This window comes from Vipera ursinii (assembly GCF_947247035.1).
Source record: "Vipera ursinii genome assembly, chromosome: Z".
In the NCBI taxonomy this organism is placed as follows: Eukaryota; Metazoa; Chordata; class Lepidosauria; order Squamata; family Viperidae; genus Vipera; species Vipera ursinii.
Window position 1 is genome coordinate 126,951,315 of NC_139517.1, and position 19,874 is coordinate 126,971,188.

Here is a 19,874-nt window from a genome sequence, read left to right on the forward strand (position 1 = left end):
CAGTTTGGTCTAGTGGTTAAGATGCTGGTCTAGAAACCAGGAGATGGTGAGTTCTAATCCTGCCTTAGGCATGAAAGCCGGCTGAGTGGTTTTGGACCAATCATCAGGAAACCATGAATTCTAGTCCCACTTAGGCATGAAAGATAGCAAGTTGTCTTTGGTCCAATCACCAGGACAGAGTGAGTGCTAGTCCCGCCTTAGGTATGCAAGTCAGCTGGGTGACTTTGGCCTAATTACCTGGAGATTGTGAGTTATCGTTTCACCTTAGGCATAAAAATCAGCTGGGTGACTTTGAGCCAATCACACTCTCTCAGCCCAGCCCACCTCACAGGGTGGTGGTTGTGGGGAAAATAGATGGAAGGGGTATCATATATACTTGAGTTAAATTGTCACATAATAAAGTCGGGATAAGCATCTAATAAATCAATCAATAAACGGAAATCCCAGGCATTCAAAACTGGTTGGCTGATTTTTTTGCAGCAGCAGCAACACCTTCCCAACCAAGAAGAAAGTGGATTAGATTCGGGTTCCACGCTGTCCACAGAGTCTTTAGAAGAGGAAAATCAGAATTTAGCAAGCAAGAAGGAAGACTGTAGCAGAACTGACAGCTCTTTAAGGTAGGAAAAGCAGTGTTCTAAATCCCCAATTAAATTATTATTATTATTTCGAAAAGAGTCTCTCCCAGTTCTGTTGATTAGTCATTATCCTGAGCTTAGTTTCCATCCACTGCCGGCTCAGGTTGGACTAGATAATCTCTAAAATGGCCCCGTCACCCTTTCATTCTAGGATCATAGGATGCTTCGAACGGCTGCATCCTTTGCAAACTAGAATTCCCCCAGACGGTGCTTCTGACCCCACCCTGGTTAGCAGGAGCCCGTCCAGAGGCTGTTAGATGTGTGGTTTAGAGGCAGAGGTGAAAAAATGTGACAGATGTTTTGTGTGTTCCAGGGCAGTGTCGAAGATGGGACACACCCTGGTGGATTCTGCAGCAACGTTATTTCCAACGTCTCCTGGCAGGTTGGTGCAAAATTTGCTTGTTCGATGGCAATGCCCAAATTTCTTCCTTCTCTTCCAGGGAAGTCTGTGGGAGGCCTTAATTTATTTATTTGTTGCAATACATTTTTTGAAGGGTTAGGGCAGACATGTCAAACACAAGGCCCGGGGCCAGATGCGGCCCACGAAGTAGTTTCATGTGGCCCGCGAAGCCATCCTGGAAACAGTGAGGGAACGGCCCCCACTGCCTTGGCCCTGGCCCAGAGACCCTCCTGCCAGAGACCCTCAGATCTGTCCCACTCCTGCCCAGGCCCCCATAGGCACCCTTGATGCAAATGATGTAGAGCTGGCCACCCAGTAGGCCATACACACTTTAGCCACGCCCCCACAGTAGGCCACACCCACCCAGGCCACACCCACCCGGCCCCCTGAGGGCAACCACAATGCTGATGCGGCCCTCAATGAAATTGAGTTTGACACCCCTGGGTTAGGGTAAGGATCCAAAAGTGACCATCAAAAAGCTAGGAGAGAAACAAAAAAGGCACAAAGATATTATCGCTCGCAATTAATCCCCAGAGAAGCAACAGCAAGATTTAACACCAGACCAACACCTTCCAATCAGCAAAGTCATTGGGGAAAGACTTCAGTGATTCTCTTAACAACCGTGGCAAAAAAAAAGGAGGGCGTTAAACCTGGCATTGTGCTCATAAGTCGAGGACTGCCTCTACCGATAAAAAAAATCTGATTTGGCTTTTGATCTTGGCTTCCTCGGCCTTCCTGAAAAGCTAAGCAGGGTCAGATGTGGTTCAATCTTGGAGGGGGGACAATCTGGAAAGTCCAAGGCTGTCTTCACCCAGACAGAGAAGTTGAAGAAATTCTGGAACATGTTAAAACATGTCATGGTCTTGGGCGACTAACCTACCGTCCCTGGGAGGATCGTCCGAACTGGCTCGGGAGTTCATGGCTTCCATGGCGGCCATGGACCTGTCGCAAATAATTTCTGGACCGACTCATGAGGGAGGCCACAACCCAGACTTGGTGTTCTTGTCTGGACGGTGGCGTGATGATATCGGTGGGGGTGCCACGACTGCTACGCCCCTGTCATGGACCGATCATCACCTTCTACGGCTAGACTTCCCCTTTGCCACTCCCCGCCGTGGGTGCACGGTGCCAACCAGATGGTACCGCCCTAGGCGCCTAATGGACCCTGATAGGTTCCAGGCAGCGCTTGGGAACGCACATGCACTCCCTGCTCACAGCTCGGCGGATGCCTTAGTGGAAGCCTGGGAAAAGGCAGCCACGGAGGCTCTGGACCGAGTTGTACCCATGCGGCCTCTGACCCGGCGCAGATCCCAGCGAGCCCCATGGTTCACCGCGGAGCTCCGGGAGATGAAGCGTCGGAGACGGGGCCTAGAGAGCCGTTGGAGATCCAGTCGATCCGAATCCGACCGATTGCAATTAAGAATCCTCACCAGGTCTTATCTCGCTGCGATAAGGGTGGCAAAATCCAACTACTTTTCCACCCTCATCGCGTCCGCAGATAATCGCCCGGCTGCCTTGTTCAGGGTGACTCGCTCCCTACTGAACCAAGAGGTGAGGGAGGAACCCTTGCAGGGCCGAGCCGAGGAATTCGGTCAATATCTGCTAGATAAAATTGCTTGGATTCGAACCGGCCTGGACTCCAACTGGGCTGAGTTGGAAGAACAAGACATGGACAGTCTTGTCGACGTCATCTGGAAGGAATTTGATCCTGTGACTCCTAAGGAAGTGGACAGGATTATGAGGAGGTTGAGCTCCTCCACATGCTTACTGGACCCGTGCCCTTCCTGGCTGGCTTATGCGGCTCGAGAGGGGACACAAGGCTGGTTCCTGGCGGTCATCTCTGCTTCTCTGAGTGAGGGTCACTTCCCCACCGCCTTGAAGGAGGCGGTGGTGAGACCTCTCCTCAAGAAGCCCACCTTGGACCCATCCTCATTGAATAACTTTCGTCCAGTCTCCAATCTTCGCTTCCTTGCGAAGGTTGTTGAGAGCGTGGTGGCGCACCAACTTCCTCAGGTTCTGGATGAAGCGGTTTATCTAGACCCGTGCCAATCGGGCTTCAGGCCGGGCTACAGCACGGAGACGGCATTGGTCGCTCTGATGAATGATCTCTGGAGAGCCCGGGACAGGGGCCATTCCTCTGTCCTAGTCTTATTAGACCTTTCGGCGGCTTTTGATACCATCGACCATGGTATCTTGCTGCGGCGCCTCAGGGGACTGGGAGTGGGAGGCACGGTTCTGCGTTGGTTCTCCTCCTTTCTCCAGGGTCGCTCGCAGTCGGTGCTGGCAGGGGGACAGAGGTCGACTCCGAGGCCACTCGTTTGCGGAGTCCCTCAGGGGTCGGTCCTCTCGCCTCTCCTGTTCAACATCTACATGAAACCGCTGGGTGAGATCATTCATAGCTTTGGAGTAGGGTACCATCAGTATGCTGATGACACCCAGCTTTTCATCTCAACTCCAAACAACATCAGTGATGCCCTCGACGTGATGTCCCGCTGCCTGAAAGCGGTCCGGGAATGGATGGGGAGGAACAGGCTTCAACTGAACCCGGACAAGACTGAATGGCTGTACGTACCGGCAAGCCAGGTTACTCAGAGCATCCCATCCCTTAACATCGGGGATGAGTTACTACCCCCTGTTGATAGGGCCCGCAACCTGGGTGTCCTCCTAGACTCACAGCTCTCCCTGGAAGATCACATAGGAGCTGTGACCAAGGGGGCCTTCTCCCGGGTTCGACTGGTGCGCCAACTACGGCCTTATCTGGACCTGGATGCCTTACGTACAGTCACCCATGCCCTTGTGACCTCTCGCCTAGACTACTGTAACGCTCTCTACATGGGGCTGCCCTTGAGATCCACTCGGAAGCTTCAACTGGTGCAAAGTGCAGCGGCACGGACACTTTTGGGAGCCTCCCGATACTCCCATATCACACCTCTCCTCCGTGCGCTGCACTGGCTTCCAGTTGCCTTCTGGGTGAAGTTCAAGGTGCTAACAATGACATACAAAGCCCTACATGGCATGGGTCCGGACTACCTACGGGAGCACCTTCTGCCAATGTCAACACCCCACCGCCCTGTGCGCTCCCACAGAGAGGGCCTCCTCAGGGTGCCACCGCTCAAGGAATGTCGGCTGGTGGCCCCCAGGGGGAGGGCATTCTCAGTGGGTGCGCCAGCCCTCTGGAACTGCTTACCAACTGAAATCCGGATGGCCCCCGACCTCCGCACCTTCCGGCGCGACTTGAAGACTCACCTATTCCAGCAGTCCGGCCTGGCCTGATAGCTCTAATTGGGGTCCCAGTTTGTTTTGTTTTGTTTATTGTTTTTTCAGTACTGTTCATTATGTTTGCCTACCTTACTCTGTACACCGCCCCGAGTCCCTCGGGAGAAGGGCGGTTTATAAAAACAAACAAATAAATAAATAAATAAATAAAAGTGTGTGTTATTCTAATGCACAAAAATATGTGTGTGTTTATGAGTGTATGTGTTGCTGGGCTCAATGGCAATTGTAATTTAATTTAATTTAATTTAATATTTGCATTTGTATACCGCCCTTTCCCTGAGGACTCAGGGCGGTTTACAGGGAATTAAAATCGAAACATACAAAAGTTAAAACCAATTAAAAAAGCATTAAATTCACCCTGTAGATTAAAACCCCAGTTAAAATTTTCTCCTCAGCCTGGGCCCGAGAGCTCAAAGAGCCAGGTCTTCAGGCCCCGGCGGAATGATCGGAGGTCGGGAGCAGTCCTCAGCTCTACCGGCAGCTGGTTCCAGAGGGCAGGCGCTCCCACCGAGAAGGCCCTATCCCTGGGTGTCACCCGCCGGCAATCTCTCACCGGCGGAACCCTGAGCAGACCCTCCCTGTGGGAGCGCACTGGGCGAAGGGCGTTTGATGCCGGCAGCAGGTGTTCCCTCAAATAACCCGGACCCAGGCCATGTAGGGCTTTATAGGTGATAACCAGCACCTTGAATTTCACCCGGAGGGCAACCGGAAGCCAATGCAGCTCGCGGAGTAGAGGTGTTACATGGGAGTATCGGGAAACCCCCATTACAACTCGCGCGGCCGCATTCTGCACCAGTTGAAGCCTCCGAGTGGTCTTCAAGGGCAGCCCCATGTAGAGAGCGTTGCAGTAGTCCAAACGGGAGGTCACAAGCGCATGAGTGACTGTGCGTAGGGCGTCTCGGTCCAGATAGGGACGCAACTGGCGCACCAGGCGAACCTGTGCAAAAGCCCCCCTGGTCACGGCTCCTATATGATCTTCAAAATTGAGCCGTGAATCCAGGAGGACGCCCAAGTTGCGAGCCCTATCAACGGGGGGTAACACCTCACCCCCCATCGTTAGAGGTGGAATAACTTGGTTAACCCGAGACGCCGATATGCACAGCCACTCAGTCTTGGCGGGATTGAGACGAAGCCTGTTTCTCCCCATCCAGACCTGAACCGCCTCCAGGCACCGGGACATCACGGAGAGGGCATCACTGGGTTGGTTCGGGGTGGAAAGAAAAAGTTGGGTATCATCAGCGTACTGGTGATACCCCACCCCAAAACCACGAATGATCTCGCCCAGCGGCTTCATGTAGATGTTGAACAGGAGGGGCGAGAGAACCGACCCCTGAGGGACTCCACAAATGAGAGACCTCGGGGCGGATCTCTGCCCTCCCGTCAACACCGACTGCGAGCGGCCCTGGAGGTAGGAGGAGAACCACCGTAAAACGGTGCCTCCCACTCCCAGCCCCCTGAGACGCCGCAGCAGGATACCATGGTCGATGGTATCGAAAGCCGCTGAGAGATCTAATAGGACCAGGACAGAGGAGCAACCCCTGTCCCTAGCCCTCCAGAGATCATTCACCAGCACGACCAATGCCGTCTCCGTGCTGTGTCCAGGCCTGAAGCCCGATTGGTACGGGTCCAGATAATCAGTTTCCTCCAGGAACAGAGGGAGCTGATGCGCCACCACACTCTCAACAACCTTCGCCAGGAAGCGAAGGTTGGAGACTGGACGATAGTTGTTTAAAACAGCCGGGTCCAAAGCAGGCTTCTTGAGGAGGGGTCTCACCACCGCCTCCTTCAAGGCGGCAGGGAAGACACCCTCCTTCAAAGAAGCAGTTATTACTGCATGGAACCAGCCTCGTGTTCCCTCCCGAGCCGCATAAGCTAGCCAGGAGGGGCACGGATCCAACAAACAGGTGGTGGAGCTCAGTCTCCCCATGATCCTGTCCACATCATCAGGGGAAACAGGGTCGAACTCAGTCCAGATAACGTGCTCAAGACCGCCTGATTCCTCCACATCAGACTCTGCCCAGTCAGAGTCCAAGCCGGTCCGGATCCAAGCGATTTTGTCCGTCAGATGATGACTAAACTCCTCGGCTCGTCCCTGCAAGGGATCCTCCCTCACCTCCTGGTTAAGGAGGGAGCGAGTCACCCTAAACAGGGCGGCCGGGCGATTATCTGCGGACGCGATAAGGGCGGCAAAGTAGTTAGACTTCGCCGTCCTTATCGCCGCAAGATAAGACCTTATGAAGGTTCTTAACTGCAATCGGTCGGGTTCGGATCGGCTGGATCTCCAACCGCTCTCTAGACCTCGTCTCCCACGCTTCATCTCCCGGAGCTCCACAGAGAACCATGGAGCCCAACGGGATCTGCGCCGAGTCAGAGGTCGCATGGGTACAACACAGTCGAGTGCCCTGGTGGCAGCCGTTTCCCAGGCCTCCACCAGAGCATCGACTGGGCTGTGGGTAAGGGTGATAGGTATCGGCCCAAGCGCCCTCTGGAACCGGTCCGGGTCCATTAGGCGCCTGGGGCGGAACCACCTGGTCGGTTCCGCCGCCCAGCGGCGGGGGATGGCATGACGGAAAACCAGCCTCAGGAGGTAATGATCTGACCATGACAGAGGGGTGATGGACGGAGAACCCCCTCCCAGATCATCCAACCATTGTCCAGACAGGAACACCAGGTCGAGAGTATGATCCCCCTCGTGAGTAGGGCCCTCAATAACCTGGGTCAGGCCCATGGCTGTCATGGAAGCCATGAACTCCCGAGCTAACTCCGACGACCCCCCCAGTGATGGCAGGTTGAAGTCACCCAGGACTATAAGCCTGGGGAACTCCACCGCCAACCCTGAGAGGGTGTCGAGCAGCTCAGGCAGGGCTGTTGCCACACAGCTGGGCGCCAGGTATGTGAGCAACAAGCCCAGCTGAACCCGAGGACCACATCTCAAGAGGAGGGATTCACTCCCGGCCATCTGGACAATGGTGGCCTCCCGAGGACACAAAGTCTCCCGAATAACCACTGCCACCCCACCACCCCTGCCCTGAGCCCGTGGCTGGTGCAGCACCCGGAAACCTGGCGGGCATAACTCGGTGAGAGGCACCCCTCCCTCCGAACCCAACCAAGTTTCCGTGATGCACGCTAGATCCGCACATTCCTCCTCGATCAGGTCACGGATGAGGGGAGCTTTGTTAACTACGGATCTAGCGTTAAAATAGCTTGACGTGTGTGTTTCTGTGTGTGTAGTCCTTGACTTACTACCACAACTGAACCCAACTGAGCAAGACAGTTAAGTGAGTTTTGCCTCATTTTGTAACCTTTCTTGCCATAATTGTTAAGTGAATCCCTGCAGTTGTAAGTTAGCCACAAAGTCGTTAAGTGAATCTGTCTTCCCCATTGACTTTGCTTGTCAGAAGGTCATAAAAAGGGATCATATGACCCCAGGACACTGCAACCATCATAAATACGAGTCAGTTGCCAAGCATCTGAATTTTGATCACATCACCATGGGGATGCTGCAACAGTCATAAGTGAAAAGCAGTCATAAGTCCCTTGTTTCAATGTCACTGTAACTCCAAATGGTCACTAAACAAATGGCTGTAAATTGAGGACTACCTGTAAATATCCTTCCTCTTAATATCAATTGGGAAAGTGACATGGAAAGGTGGTTTGGGACATCTCATAAGTACCTGCCTGGGCTTTGCAGGATGGATCATGGGTGCCATAAATTGGGCTTTCGGCCTTGTTTACAAAAATCCATTTTATTTTCATTCAGCCAAGCCAAACTGATCTTCTCTCTGTTTTAGTGCACCAGAGCTGAACAATGTCGATTTCAGGACTCTGCAGGCTCAGATCACCGAATACAAGACTCTGTGTCAAGCAGCAGAAGTGGAACGAGACCGTTTGATAGAGCTGGTCAGCATCCTACAGAAAAGGTATTGTGGGTCGCTGAGCACAATTTTTTTTTGAAACTCAGAGTCCCTTGTCCCAAGTCACTCAGATGTTGAGACTCCACAAAGACTCTGGAAAGAATGCGCAGAAGAGCAACAAAAGTGATCAGGAGGCTAAAAGGATGGTTGCTGGAATTGGGTGTGTTTAGTTTAATGAAAAAAAGGCCTATGGGTGACATGATAGCAGTCTTCCAATATCTCAGGGGCTGCCACAAAGAAGAGGGAGTCAAGCTATTCTCCAAAGTGCCTGAAGGCAGGACAAGAAGCAACGGATGGAAACTAGTCAAGGAGAGATCACTTAAAGATGAGCTAGCCATGCGCTGCAGCTATCAAAAAGGCCAACACAGTCCTAGGCTGCTTTAACTGTGATAGAATTCAGATCACGTGAAGTGTTAATACCACTTTACAACGCATTGGTAAGATCCACACTTGGAATATTGCATCCGTCTTGAGATGCCATGATATAAAAAAAATGTCCCAGTCAATCCACCTCTTGGATTTCCTAGTGGTCTCCCATCCATCTACACCCAAAGCTGGATCCTGCCTGGCTGGGGAAACATTTGACAGTACTTTCTCAGCTCTTGAGTTGTCGCTGTTTATGGGGTTACAACGGTGTTTGACCCTTCCTTCCTTCCTTCCTTCCTTCCTTCCTTCCTTCCTTCCTTCCTTCCTTCCTTCCTTCCTTCCTTTCTTTCTTTTTAAAGTTTTATTAATTTTTACAAATTACAATCTTTAGAGCTTAGTAAACAACATGTCTGGGTTCACATATTTAACCTTAACTTCTTCAGTATAAATCTATTCCATACTGCACTTTCCAGTATTTTTCCCTAATCCTCCTTTCCTCCCCATATTTTTCCATTTTCCCCTCATTACATAATTGTTGTTGTTGTTAGCTGCGAAGTCGTGTCCGACCCATCGCGACCCCATGGACAATCTTCCTCCAGGCCTTCCTGTCCTCTACCATCTTCTGGAGTCCATGTAGTGACTCCATCCAGCCACCTCATTCTCTGTCGTCCCCTTCTTCTCTTGCCCTCAATCTTTCCCAGCATTAGGCTCTTCTCCAGGGAGTCCTTCCTTCTCATTAGGTGGCCAAAGTATTTCAGTTTCAATTTCAGGATCTGGCCTTCCAAAGACCAGTCAGGGTTGATCTCCTCTAGGACTGACCGGTTTGATCGCCTTGCAGTCCAAGGGAGTCGCAGGAGTCTTCTCCAGCACCATAGTTCAAAGGCCTCAATTCTTTGGCACTCGGCCTTTCTTATGGTCCAACTTTCACCGCCATACATTGCAACTGGGAAGACCATAGCCTTGACTATACGCACTTTTGTTGACAGGGTGATGTCTCTGCTTTTTAGTGTGCTGTCTAGATTTGCCATGGCTTTCCTCCCCAGGAGCAAGCGTCTTTTAATTTCTTGGCTGCAGCCCCATCTACAGTGATCTTGGAGCCCAGGAAAATAAAATCTGTCACTACCTCCATTTCTTCCCCATCTATTTGCCAGGAATTGAGAGGGCTGAATGCCATGATCTTGGTTTTCTTAATGTTAAGTTTCAACCCAAGTTTTGCACTCTCCTCCTTCACCCGCAACAAGAGGCTCTTTAGTTCTTCTTCACTTTCTGCCATTAGAGTGGTATCATCTGCATATCTTAGGTTGTTGATATTTCTTCTGGCAATCTTAATTCCAACTTTTGATTCCTCTAACCCTGCCTTTCTCATGATGTGCTCTGCATATAAGTTAAATAGGCCGGGTGACAGTATACAGCCTTGCCGGACTCCTTTCCCAATTTTAAACCAATCAGTGGTTCCGTGTCCAGTTCTCACTGTTGCTTCTTGGCCCACATATAGGTTTCTCAAGGGATAAATAAGATGGTCTGGTACTCCCATCTGTTTAAGAACTTGCCACAGTTTGTTATGATCCACACAATCAAAGGCTTTAGCATAGTCAATGAAGCAGAAGTAGATGTTTTTCTGGAACTCCCTAGCTTTCTCCATGATCCAGCGTATGTTGGCAATTTGATCTCTAGTTCCTCTGTTTCTTTGGAATCCTACCTGTACTTCTGGTAGTTCTCGATCCACATACTGCTGGAGTCTAGCTTGTAGGATTTTAAGCATAACTTTACTAGCATGAGAAATGAGTGCAATGGTGCGGTAGTTTGAACATTCTTTCGCACTGCCTTTCTTTGGAATTGGAATGTAAACTGATCTTTTCCAATCCTGTGGCCACTGTTGAGTTTTCCAAATTTGCTGGCAAATTGAGTTTGCACTTTTACTGCATCGTCTTTTAAGATTTTGAATAGCTCAGCTGGAATACTGTCACCTCCACTAGCTTTGTTGTTGCTCAGCTTTTCTAAGGCCCACTTCACTTCACATTCTAGAATGTCTGGCTTGAGGTCAGTGACCACCTCATTGTGATTATCAGGGACATTAAGCTCATTCTTGTATAGTTCTTCTGTGTAATTTTGCCACCTCTTCTTAATCTCTTCTGAATCTATTCCCAATTCCAGCAACCATTCATGATATGTTTTAACCTCCAGTCACCCAATCATCTTTGTTGCTCTTCTCTGCAGTCTTTCTAGCATCTCAACATCTTTTTTTACATCGGGGTGACCAAATTGGATGCAATATATATTATCTAAATTATATTATCTAAATTATTTTTAGTCTCATTATGGTTTCTTTTTATGTCCTCTTTGTATGCAACAATTGTTTGGTGAATTAGTTGTAGCGTAGAGTATATTTCCTTCTAAAACGTGTTTGTTTTTTCTTGAGGCATCATTCCTGGAGATCCTCTAATATCACCAGACTCAGTAAGAATAGAACAAAGTTTCCTCTAACTTTCTGGACTTTATTTGTGGCCTTTATAATCCAATAGATTCCAGAATATAGGTCCAGTCTGAAAAAGAAATATTTTATAGTGATCCTTTGTCTCAGGCATCCAAAAATTGTCAGACAAGGTTATAATCCACAATGTTCAAAGTGTTCAAAATGTTCAGCCTCCCTGAAAACAGCTCAAAAGTCTCTCCCAGCCAAACATAATCAAAGGTCAATTTTTTCTTTCTCTCCCACTGGCTCTTGAGATTAAAAGTCCAAGCTCAGTAGGAGTTTATAGTCCAAAAAGGTCAGGGTGATAAATATGCCAAAATGTTTTTCTTTATTGCCAGCTGTTTTCCCTTAAGTGAGGAGTCACCAAGCAGCCAGAAAGTTAGTTATAGTAGTGTACTCGAATCCACCACTAGATGTCGTTCAAAATCTATTTTCCACTCTTAAGACAGATTTCTTATATTTCACCTCAATTTTTTTTCAAAAGAGAAAATCTTAACAATTATATCAGTTCTCAGATTTCAGAACTGTAGCTTTATGTTATTTCCACTTCAATATTGTGTTTTTTTGTCCCCCCTAGAAATTAAAACGCCACTTCCATTCACATTTGGAGGCTTTTAGGTTCTAGGGAGCCTTTCTCAGGAAATTCAGTTGTAAGATAGTAAAGAAAGGATCAATATTCTCATCCAGTTCCAAAATCATGCTGTTTACAATGTGTTAACTGGTGCTTTTCTTCTTTGGTTGTCAGCAGCTAATGGCTGGCCATAGGAATGTAGCCAGTCTTTCCCCTGCCAGTTTGGAGGGCTTTTCTCAGATCGAACAGAAAAAACGGCATCTCACCGTGATCGACAAGACACCCCTCCTTCTTCATCGCCTCTTTGGGGCAATTTTAGGCCCTTTTTAGGGGCCCCGGCAGGGCAAAATCAGGCATGGAAGGCAAAGCCTTGCCTTTCAAAGTCCATCTTGCTGAAACGCAAAAACGGAAGTCTTTTGGGTTTTTGACCTTTCTGACAATGCACATGTGCAACATTTATGTCTCTAGGGTGGACGAGAGCATCACAAAAGTTTGGGAAGCGGAAAAGAAATTTCAGGAACAACAACATAAGTACGTCGCTCTTGAGCAGCAGTTTGCAAAGCTGAAGATGGAATCTGGGAAGACAGTCGTGGCCCCCAGGGCTCACCCCAAAACCAAGACAGGTAAAATCATTCAAAGCATCTAGACAACCAACGCTTCGCAGAAGCCTTGTGCAAAACTTGACCTGTGGAATTTCCACAGAGAACAGGAGAATTTTCTTCCCTAATGGCCAACTAGAGGTGGCTGTGGAAGAGAGTCCCAAAATAAAGGCAAGATGGTCATCATAACTGCACAAACCCCCCTTTTGAATGAACACATGGTTTGAAGTTACGACAGACTTCCCCAGAACTACTTACAAATCAATTTTAAAGTTCCAATGGCCCCACCTCTTCCCCATGTGTCATGTGACCAATTTGGGGGGCTTGGCAACCAGCCCACATTGACAGCCATTTGCGATGTCCCATGATTGCAATTTTGGGCTGTTTTTGCCAAAAATGCGGCATTTACTTTTGGTTGCCAGGCAAAAGCACTCATTGGGTATAATGGGTTCACTTAACAACTGTTGGATTCACTTAATGACCACTGCAAAAAAAGTCACAAAATCAGGCGCAGTATGATGACCTGCTTAACACCACCACGATCGATGAACATGATTCCAGGCTGAGTTACAGTCATAAGTTGAGAATTAATTATGTATTTTCCCCTCAACATCAAAAAATGGCATTTACTTTGGTTTCTAGAACAAAAAACACCCCATAGTAAAAAATGGATTTGCTTAATGACTGCAGCATTCACTTAACAATGGCAGTATTTGCTTAATGACCACTGCAAAAAAAAAAATCTCATAATATCAGGTCTAGCCACCATCATGACTTATGGCCTGGGGAGTTCTGGCAGTCAAAATCCATGAGTCTTACAGTCTCTTTCTGCTTCTCAGCCAAAAACATAAATTGTGATTTCTTTTTTCCAGAAAAGTTTAGAATTTGTTGGGTTTGTGGGCAGCCTTCGGGATCAGTATCCCTGTGTAACTATGTGTCTTGTCTCAACAGCTCCGCCATTCAGCAGCACCAAAATGAGCTGGAATGCCGGGGATAAAAAAGATCTGCCTTCCGTTCAACTTTCCGAAGTGCCTCTGGAGTCTCAATTAGAGGAACTGTCCACACAGTAAGACATTTAACATTTTTCTTTTCCATTTTTTTAAAATCAAAGCTCTAAATTAGATTTTAGAAGATGCAGTTGTTAAGTTAGTAACATGGCTGTTGAGTGAATCTGGCTTGTCTGTTGACTTTACTTGTCAGAAGGTCACAAAAGGGGATCACGTGACCTTGGGACACTGACTCTCATAAATAAGAGTAAGTTGCCAAGCCTCTGAATTTTGATCACAAGACCATGGGGATCCTGCAATGGTTGTAAGTGTGAAAAATGGTCAATTATGTCCCTTTTTTCAGTGCCGTTGTAACTTTGAATGGTCACTGAATGGTTGTAAGTTGAGGACTGCCTGTACAAGTGATGCTCAGCTTATGACCGTAACGAAGCCCACAATTACAATCTTTTTTTTTTAAAAAAAAGCTTTTTTTCCCCCTCTACATACATATGTTAGTTTTTCAAACAGTGTGTGATCTGGGTTCATAAAACGCTAATACATAATCAAGTCCTACTCTTTGGTTCTCTCTTCTAGCCATTTGTTGAATACATTCCAGCTTTGGTAATATTCTGTTTCTTCTTTGTCTTTCAGCCTCATAGTTAATCTGTCCATCTCTGCGCATTTCAGTATCTTTTTTATTACTACTTCTTCTGAAGGTATTCATTCATTCTTCCTCTTTCTGTTCTTCTGTTTGTGCAGTTGCTCCTTGAGTCCTCTCTTCTGTTTGTTTCTGCTCCTTACTCTTCCCTTGACTTAGTTTCACTCCTTCATCTGAAATTGACCTATTCCTCACTTCAAAATCTTCTGCTTTCCAAATTGAGTCCAGTCTATACATTGTATTGTTCCAGTTTATTAAGATACCTTCTGGCATCAACCATCTGAAATTTATACCATTGACAATCAGTTTTGTGGTCAAAAAATGGTACTGTCTTCATGTATCTCTAACTCTCTTGGGTATCTGCTTTAAGACCACAATTTCTTTATTTTTATATTGTATTGGTTCATCTCTAACTTTCCGTAGTACTTCATCTCTTGTTGTCTTCTTTGTAAACCATACACGTACTTCTCTTGGCAGCTTATTTCTTCTTGCATAGCTTGAATTGAAGTGAAATATCTCATCCAACTCAAGCTGAATTTCTCCTCAATCTGCCTTCAAAATCTTGAAGAAATTTTAATGAAGTCTGTTTCACTTTGAGCAGTGCTTATCTTTTCACGTAGCAACATTGCTTCAATAGATCCCTGTGTTGTAGGACTAGATTGTCCTACTGAGGGTGCAGAAGTATTCTTCATGAGTCTCGTAATATTCGATGAAGTCATTTTACAGCTTGCAATCTGAAGCCAAAATGTCTGTTTAAATTTAGCCAAACTCAATAGAAGTAGCTTTGAATCTCAATCTCACAACAAGGCAGTCCTATCATTTGCAGGTGTCTTTTGTCAAGTTAACTTCAGTCAATAACAGTATATCAGAAATTTTGTTCTTCTTTCGCCACTAGATGTCCTCCTTGGCTTATTTTTCAATGTCCAATATTTTTAACAGAGTCTTTTCCCCCCTTTATAATTGCTCGCCGCTTTAAAACCTTCTCGGGGGTCTTTACTTTCCAGCCCTTTCCCATCAGGGGCTCAACATTTATAATCCTCAAGGAGAAGGAAAGAGAAAATCTTGCTCACCCAGCTTCAGCACACAGTTGAAATTCCGCTGATTTATAGTCTTTTTTCTTCCTGTTGGAGACGACTATGGCTGGTAGATCTTAACAGCCTTTTCCTTCATTTTTCCAGAGGGTCCTACAGTTCACTCCGATTGGGTGCCCCCTGATCTGAGCTCCTGAAGTATCTCTCCTCCTTCATTGCCCCTCCAGGGCAACTTTCCAACACTTTAAGGGTTGCTAGATGAAGAAAAACCAAGCTGAAAAGATGAGCACCGGCTTTTCCCAGTTGTCCCAGAGGCTGCCAAACAGGAAGTCCACAATTATGATCATTAATTGATTGGTCATTAAGCATTAAGTTACCACTTGACAGCTCACATTTTCACAACATTTTTTGCCACTGTCATTAAGCAAACACAGCAACTGTTAAGCAGAACCATGTTGCCCAATGGTTGTTTTTTGCCAGAAAGCAGAATTAAATATTTGTTTCCATCAAAAATAATGTCATAAATCATGGTCACACAAAACTACAAGTGTCTGTAAATGAAGGCCAGTTGCCCAGCACCCAAAATATGACCAGATGACTGCAGGACATGGGGCAATTGTGAGAATTTTGAATCTAACTCATAAGTAGCCCTGGTGAGGTTTGTCATAATGTTAGGGGATTGTGCAGCTGGTGTCCAAATGGAGTCAGAGGCTGTCAGGAACTTCTAAGTTTTATACAAGTAAATATGTTTTACACAATATATATAGAAAGTCAGGCAAACAGGAGCATCATGAGGTAAATTGAAACAGCAGGAGTATCATGAGATAAATCAACACAGCAGGAACATCATGAGGAAAATCGACCCAGCAGGAACATCTTGAGGTAAAATCAACACAGCAGGAACATCATGAGGTAAATCAACCCAACAGGAACATCGTGAAGTAAATCAATACAGCAGGAACATCATGAGGTGAATGGACCCAGCAGGAACATCATGAGGAAAAATCAACACAGCAGGAACATTATGAGGTAAATCGACCCAACAGGAACATCATGAACTAAATCAACACAGCAGGAACATCATGAGGTAAATCGACCCAACAGGAACATCATGAACTAAATCAACACAGCAGGAACATCATGAGGTAAATTGACACAACAGGAACATCGTGAAGTAAATCAATACAGCAGGAACATCATGAGGTAAATGGACCCAGCAGGAACATCATGAGATTAAAATCAACACAGCAGGAACATCATGAGGTAAATCGACTCAACTGGAACATCATGAACTAAATCAACACAGCAGGAACATCATGAGGTAAATCGATCCAGGAGGAACATCATGAGGTAAAATCAACACAGTAGGAACATCATGAGGTAAATCGATCCAACAGGAACATCATGAACTAAATCAACACAGCAAGAACATCATGAGGTAAATCAATCCAGGAGGAACATCATGAGGTAAAAACAACACATCAGGAATATCATGAGGTAAATCGATCCAACAGGAACATCATGAACTAAATCAACACAGCAGGAACATCATGAGGTAAAATCAACACAGCAGGAACATCATGAGGTAAATCGACCCAAGAGGAACATTGTGAAGTAAATCGACCCAACAGGAACATCGTGAAGTAAATCAATACAGCAGGAACATCATGAGGTAAATGGACCCAGCAGGAACATCATAAGATTAAAATCAACACAGCAGGAACATCATGAAGTAAATCGATCCAGGAGAAACATCATGAGGTAAAATCAACACAGCAGGAACATTATGAGGTAAATCGACCCAACAGGAACATCATGAACTAAATCAACACAGCAGGAACATCATGAGGTAAATCGACCCAACAGGAACATCATGAACTAAATGAACACAGCAGGAACATCATGAGGTAAATCAACACAACAGGAACATCGTGAAGTAAATCAATACAGCAGGAACATCATGAGGTAAATGGACCCAGCAGGAACATCATGAGATTAAAATCAACACAGCAGGAACATCATGAGGTAAATCAATCCAGGAGGAACATCATGAGGTAAAATCAACACAGCAGGAACATCATGAGGTAAATCGACCCAACAGGAACATCATGAACTAAATCAACACAGCAAGAACATCATGAGGTAAATCGATCCAGGAGGAACATCATGAGGTAAAAACAACACATCAGGAATATCATGAAGTAAATCGATCCAACAGGAACATCATGAACTAAATCAACACAGCAGGAACATCATGAGGTAAATCATTCCAGGAGGAACATCATGAGGTAAAAACAACACATCAGGAATATCATGAGGTAAATTGATCCAACAGGAACATCATGAACTAAATCAACACAGCAGGAACATCATGAGGTAAAATCAACACAGCAGGAACATCATGAGGTAAATCGACCCAACAGGAACATTGTGAAGTAAATCGATCCAACAGGAACATCGTGAAGTAAATCAATACAGCAGGAACATCATGAGGTAAATGGACCCAGCAGGAACATCATAAGATTAAAATCAACACAGCAGGAACATCATGAAGTAAATCGATCCAGGAGAAACATCATGAGGTAAAATCAACACAGCAGGAACATTATGAGGTAAATCGACCCAACAGGAACATCATGAACTAAATCAACACAGCAGGAACATCATGAGGTAAATCGTCCCAACAGGAACATCATGAACTAAATCAATACAGCAGGAACATCATGAGGTAAATCAACACAACAGGAACATCGTGAAGTAAATCAATACAGCAGGAACATCATGAGGTAAATGGACCCAGCAGGAACATCATGAGATTAAAATCAACACAGCAGGAACATCATGAGGTAAATCAATCCAGGAGGAACATCATGAGGTAAAATCAACACAGCAGGAACATCATGAGGTAAATCGACCCAACAGGAACATCATGAACTAAATCAACACAGCAAGAACATCATGAGGTAAATCAATCCAGGAGGAACATCATGAGGTAAAAACAACACATCAGGAATATCATGAAGTAAATCGATCCAACAGGAACATCATGAACTAAATCAACACAGCAGGAACATCATGAGGTAAATCATTCCAGGAGGAACATCATGAGGTAAAAACAACACATCAGGAATATCATGAGGTAAATTGATCCAACAGGAACATCATGAACTAAATCAACACAGCAGGAACATCATGAGGTAAAATCAACACAGCAGGAACATCATGAGGTAAATCGACCCAACAGGAACATTGTGAAGTAAATCGATCCAACAGGAACATCGTGAAGTAAATCAATACAGCAGGAACATCATGAGGTAAATGGACCCAGCAGGAACATCATAAGATTAAAATCAACACAGCAGGAACATCATGAAGTAAATCGATCCAGGAGAAACATCATGAGGTAAAATCAACACAGCAGGAACATTATGAGGTAAATCGTCCCAACAGGAACATCATGAACTAAATCAACACAGCAGGAACATCATGAGGTAAATCGTCCCAACAGGAACATCATGAACTAAATCAACACAGCAGGAACATCATGAGGTAAATCAACACAACAGGAACATCGTGAAGTAAATCAATACAGCAGGAACATCATGAGGTAAATGGACCCAGCAGGAACATCATGAGATTAAAATCAACACAGCAGGAACATCATGAGGTAAATCAATCCAGGAGGAACATCATGAGGTAAAATCAACACAGCAGGAACATCATGAGGTAAATCGACCCAACAGGAACATCATGAACTAAATCAACACAGCAGGAACATCATGAGGTAAATGGATCCAGGAGGAACATCATGAGGTAAAATCAACACAGCAGGAACATCATGAGGTAAATCAATCCAGGAGGAACATCATGAGGTAAATCGACCCAACAGAAACATCATGAACTAAATCAACACAGCAGGAATATCATGAGGTAAATCGATCCAGGAGGAACATCGTGAAGTAAATCAATACAGCAGGAACATCATGAGGTAAATGGACCCAGCAGGAACATCATGAGATTAAAATCAACACAGCAGGAACATCATGAGGTAAATCAATCCAGGAGGAACATCATGAGGTAAAATCAACACAGCAGGAACATCATGAGGTAAATCGACCCAACAGGAACATCATGAACTAAATCAACACAGCAGGAACATCATGAGGTAAATGGATCCAGGAGGAACATCATGAGGTAAAATCAACACAGCAGGAACATCATGAGGTAAATCAATCCAGGAGGAACATCATGAGGTAAATCGACCCAACAGAAACATCATGAACTAAATCAACACAGCAGGAATATCATGAGGTAAATCGATCCAGGAGGAACATCGTGAAGTAAATCAATACAGCAGGAACATCATGAGGTAAATGGACCCAGCAGGAACATCATGAGATTAAAATCAACACAGCAGGAACATCATGAGGTAAATCAATCCAGGAGGAACATCATGAGGTAAAATCAACACAGCAGGAACATCATGAGGTAAATCGACTCAACTGGAACATCATGAACTAAATCAACACAGCAGGAACATCATGAGGTAAATCGATCCAGGAGGAACATCATGAGGTAAAGTCAACACAGCAGGAACATCATGAGGTAAATCGATCCAACAGGAACATCATGAACTAAATCAACACAGCAGGAACATCATGAGGTAAATCAATCCAGGAGGAACATCATGAGGTAAAAACAACACATCAGGAATATCATGAGGTAAATCGATCCAGGAGGAACAACATGAGGTAAAATCAACACAGCAGGAACATCATGAGGTAAATCAATCCAGGAGGAACATCATGAGGTAAAATCAACACAGCAGGAACATCATGAGGTAAATCGACCAAACAGGAACATCATGAACTAAATCAACACAGCAGGAACATCATGAGGTAAATCGATCCAGGAGGAACATCGTGAAGTAAATCAATACAGCAGGAACATCATGAGGTAAATGGA

The 19,874-nt window shown here is 45.8% G+C and overlaps 1 protein-coding gene across 1 annotated transcript in view; it reads left to right on the top strand.

The window, feature by feature from the left end:
• Positions 1-19,874, top strand: part of CCDC13 (coiled-coil domain containing 13) — a gene marked incomplete at its 5' end in the record, with an annotated part of 41,230 nt that overhangs the window by 17,814 nt on the left and 3,542 nt on the right. Inside the window, 5 exons of the mRNA XM_083377038.1 lie at positions 484-617; positions 949-1,017; positions 8,103-8,231; positions 12,104-12,258; positions 13,186-13,300. Coding sequence (XP_083233164.1) covers positions 484-617; positions 949-1,017; positions 8,103-8,231; positions 12,104-12,258; positions 13,186-13,300 — 602 coding nt within the window. The remainder of the gene's footprint in view (positions 1-483; positions 618-948; positions 1,018-8,102; positions 8,232-12,103; positions 12,259-13,185; positions 13,301-19,874) is intronic.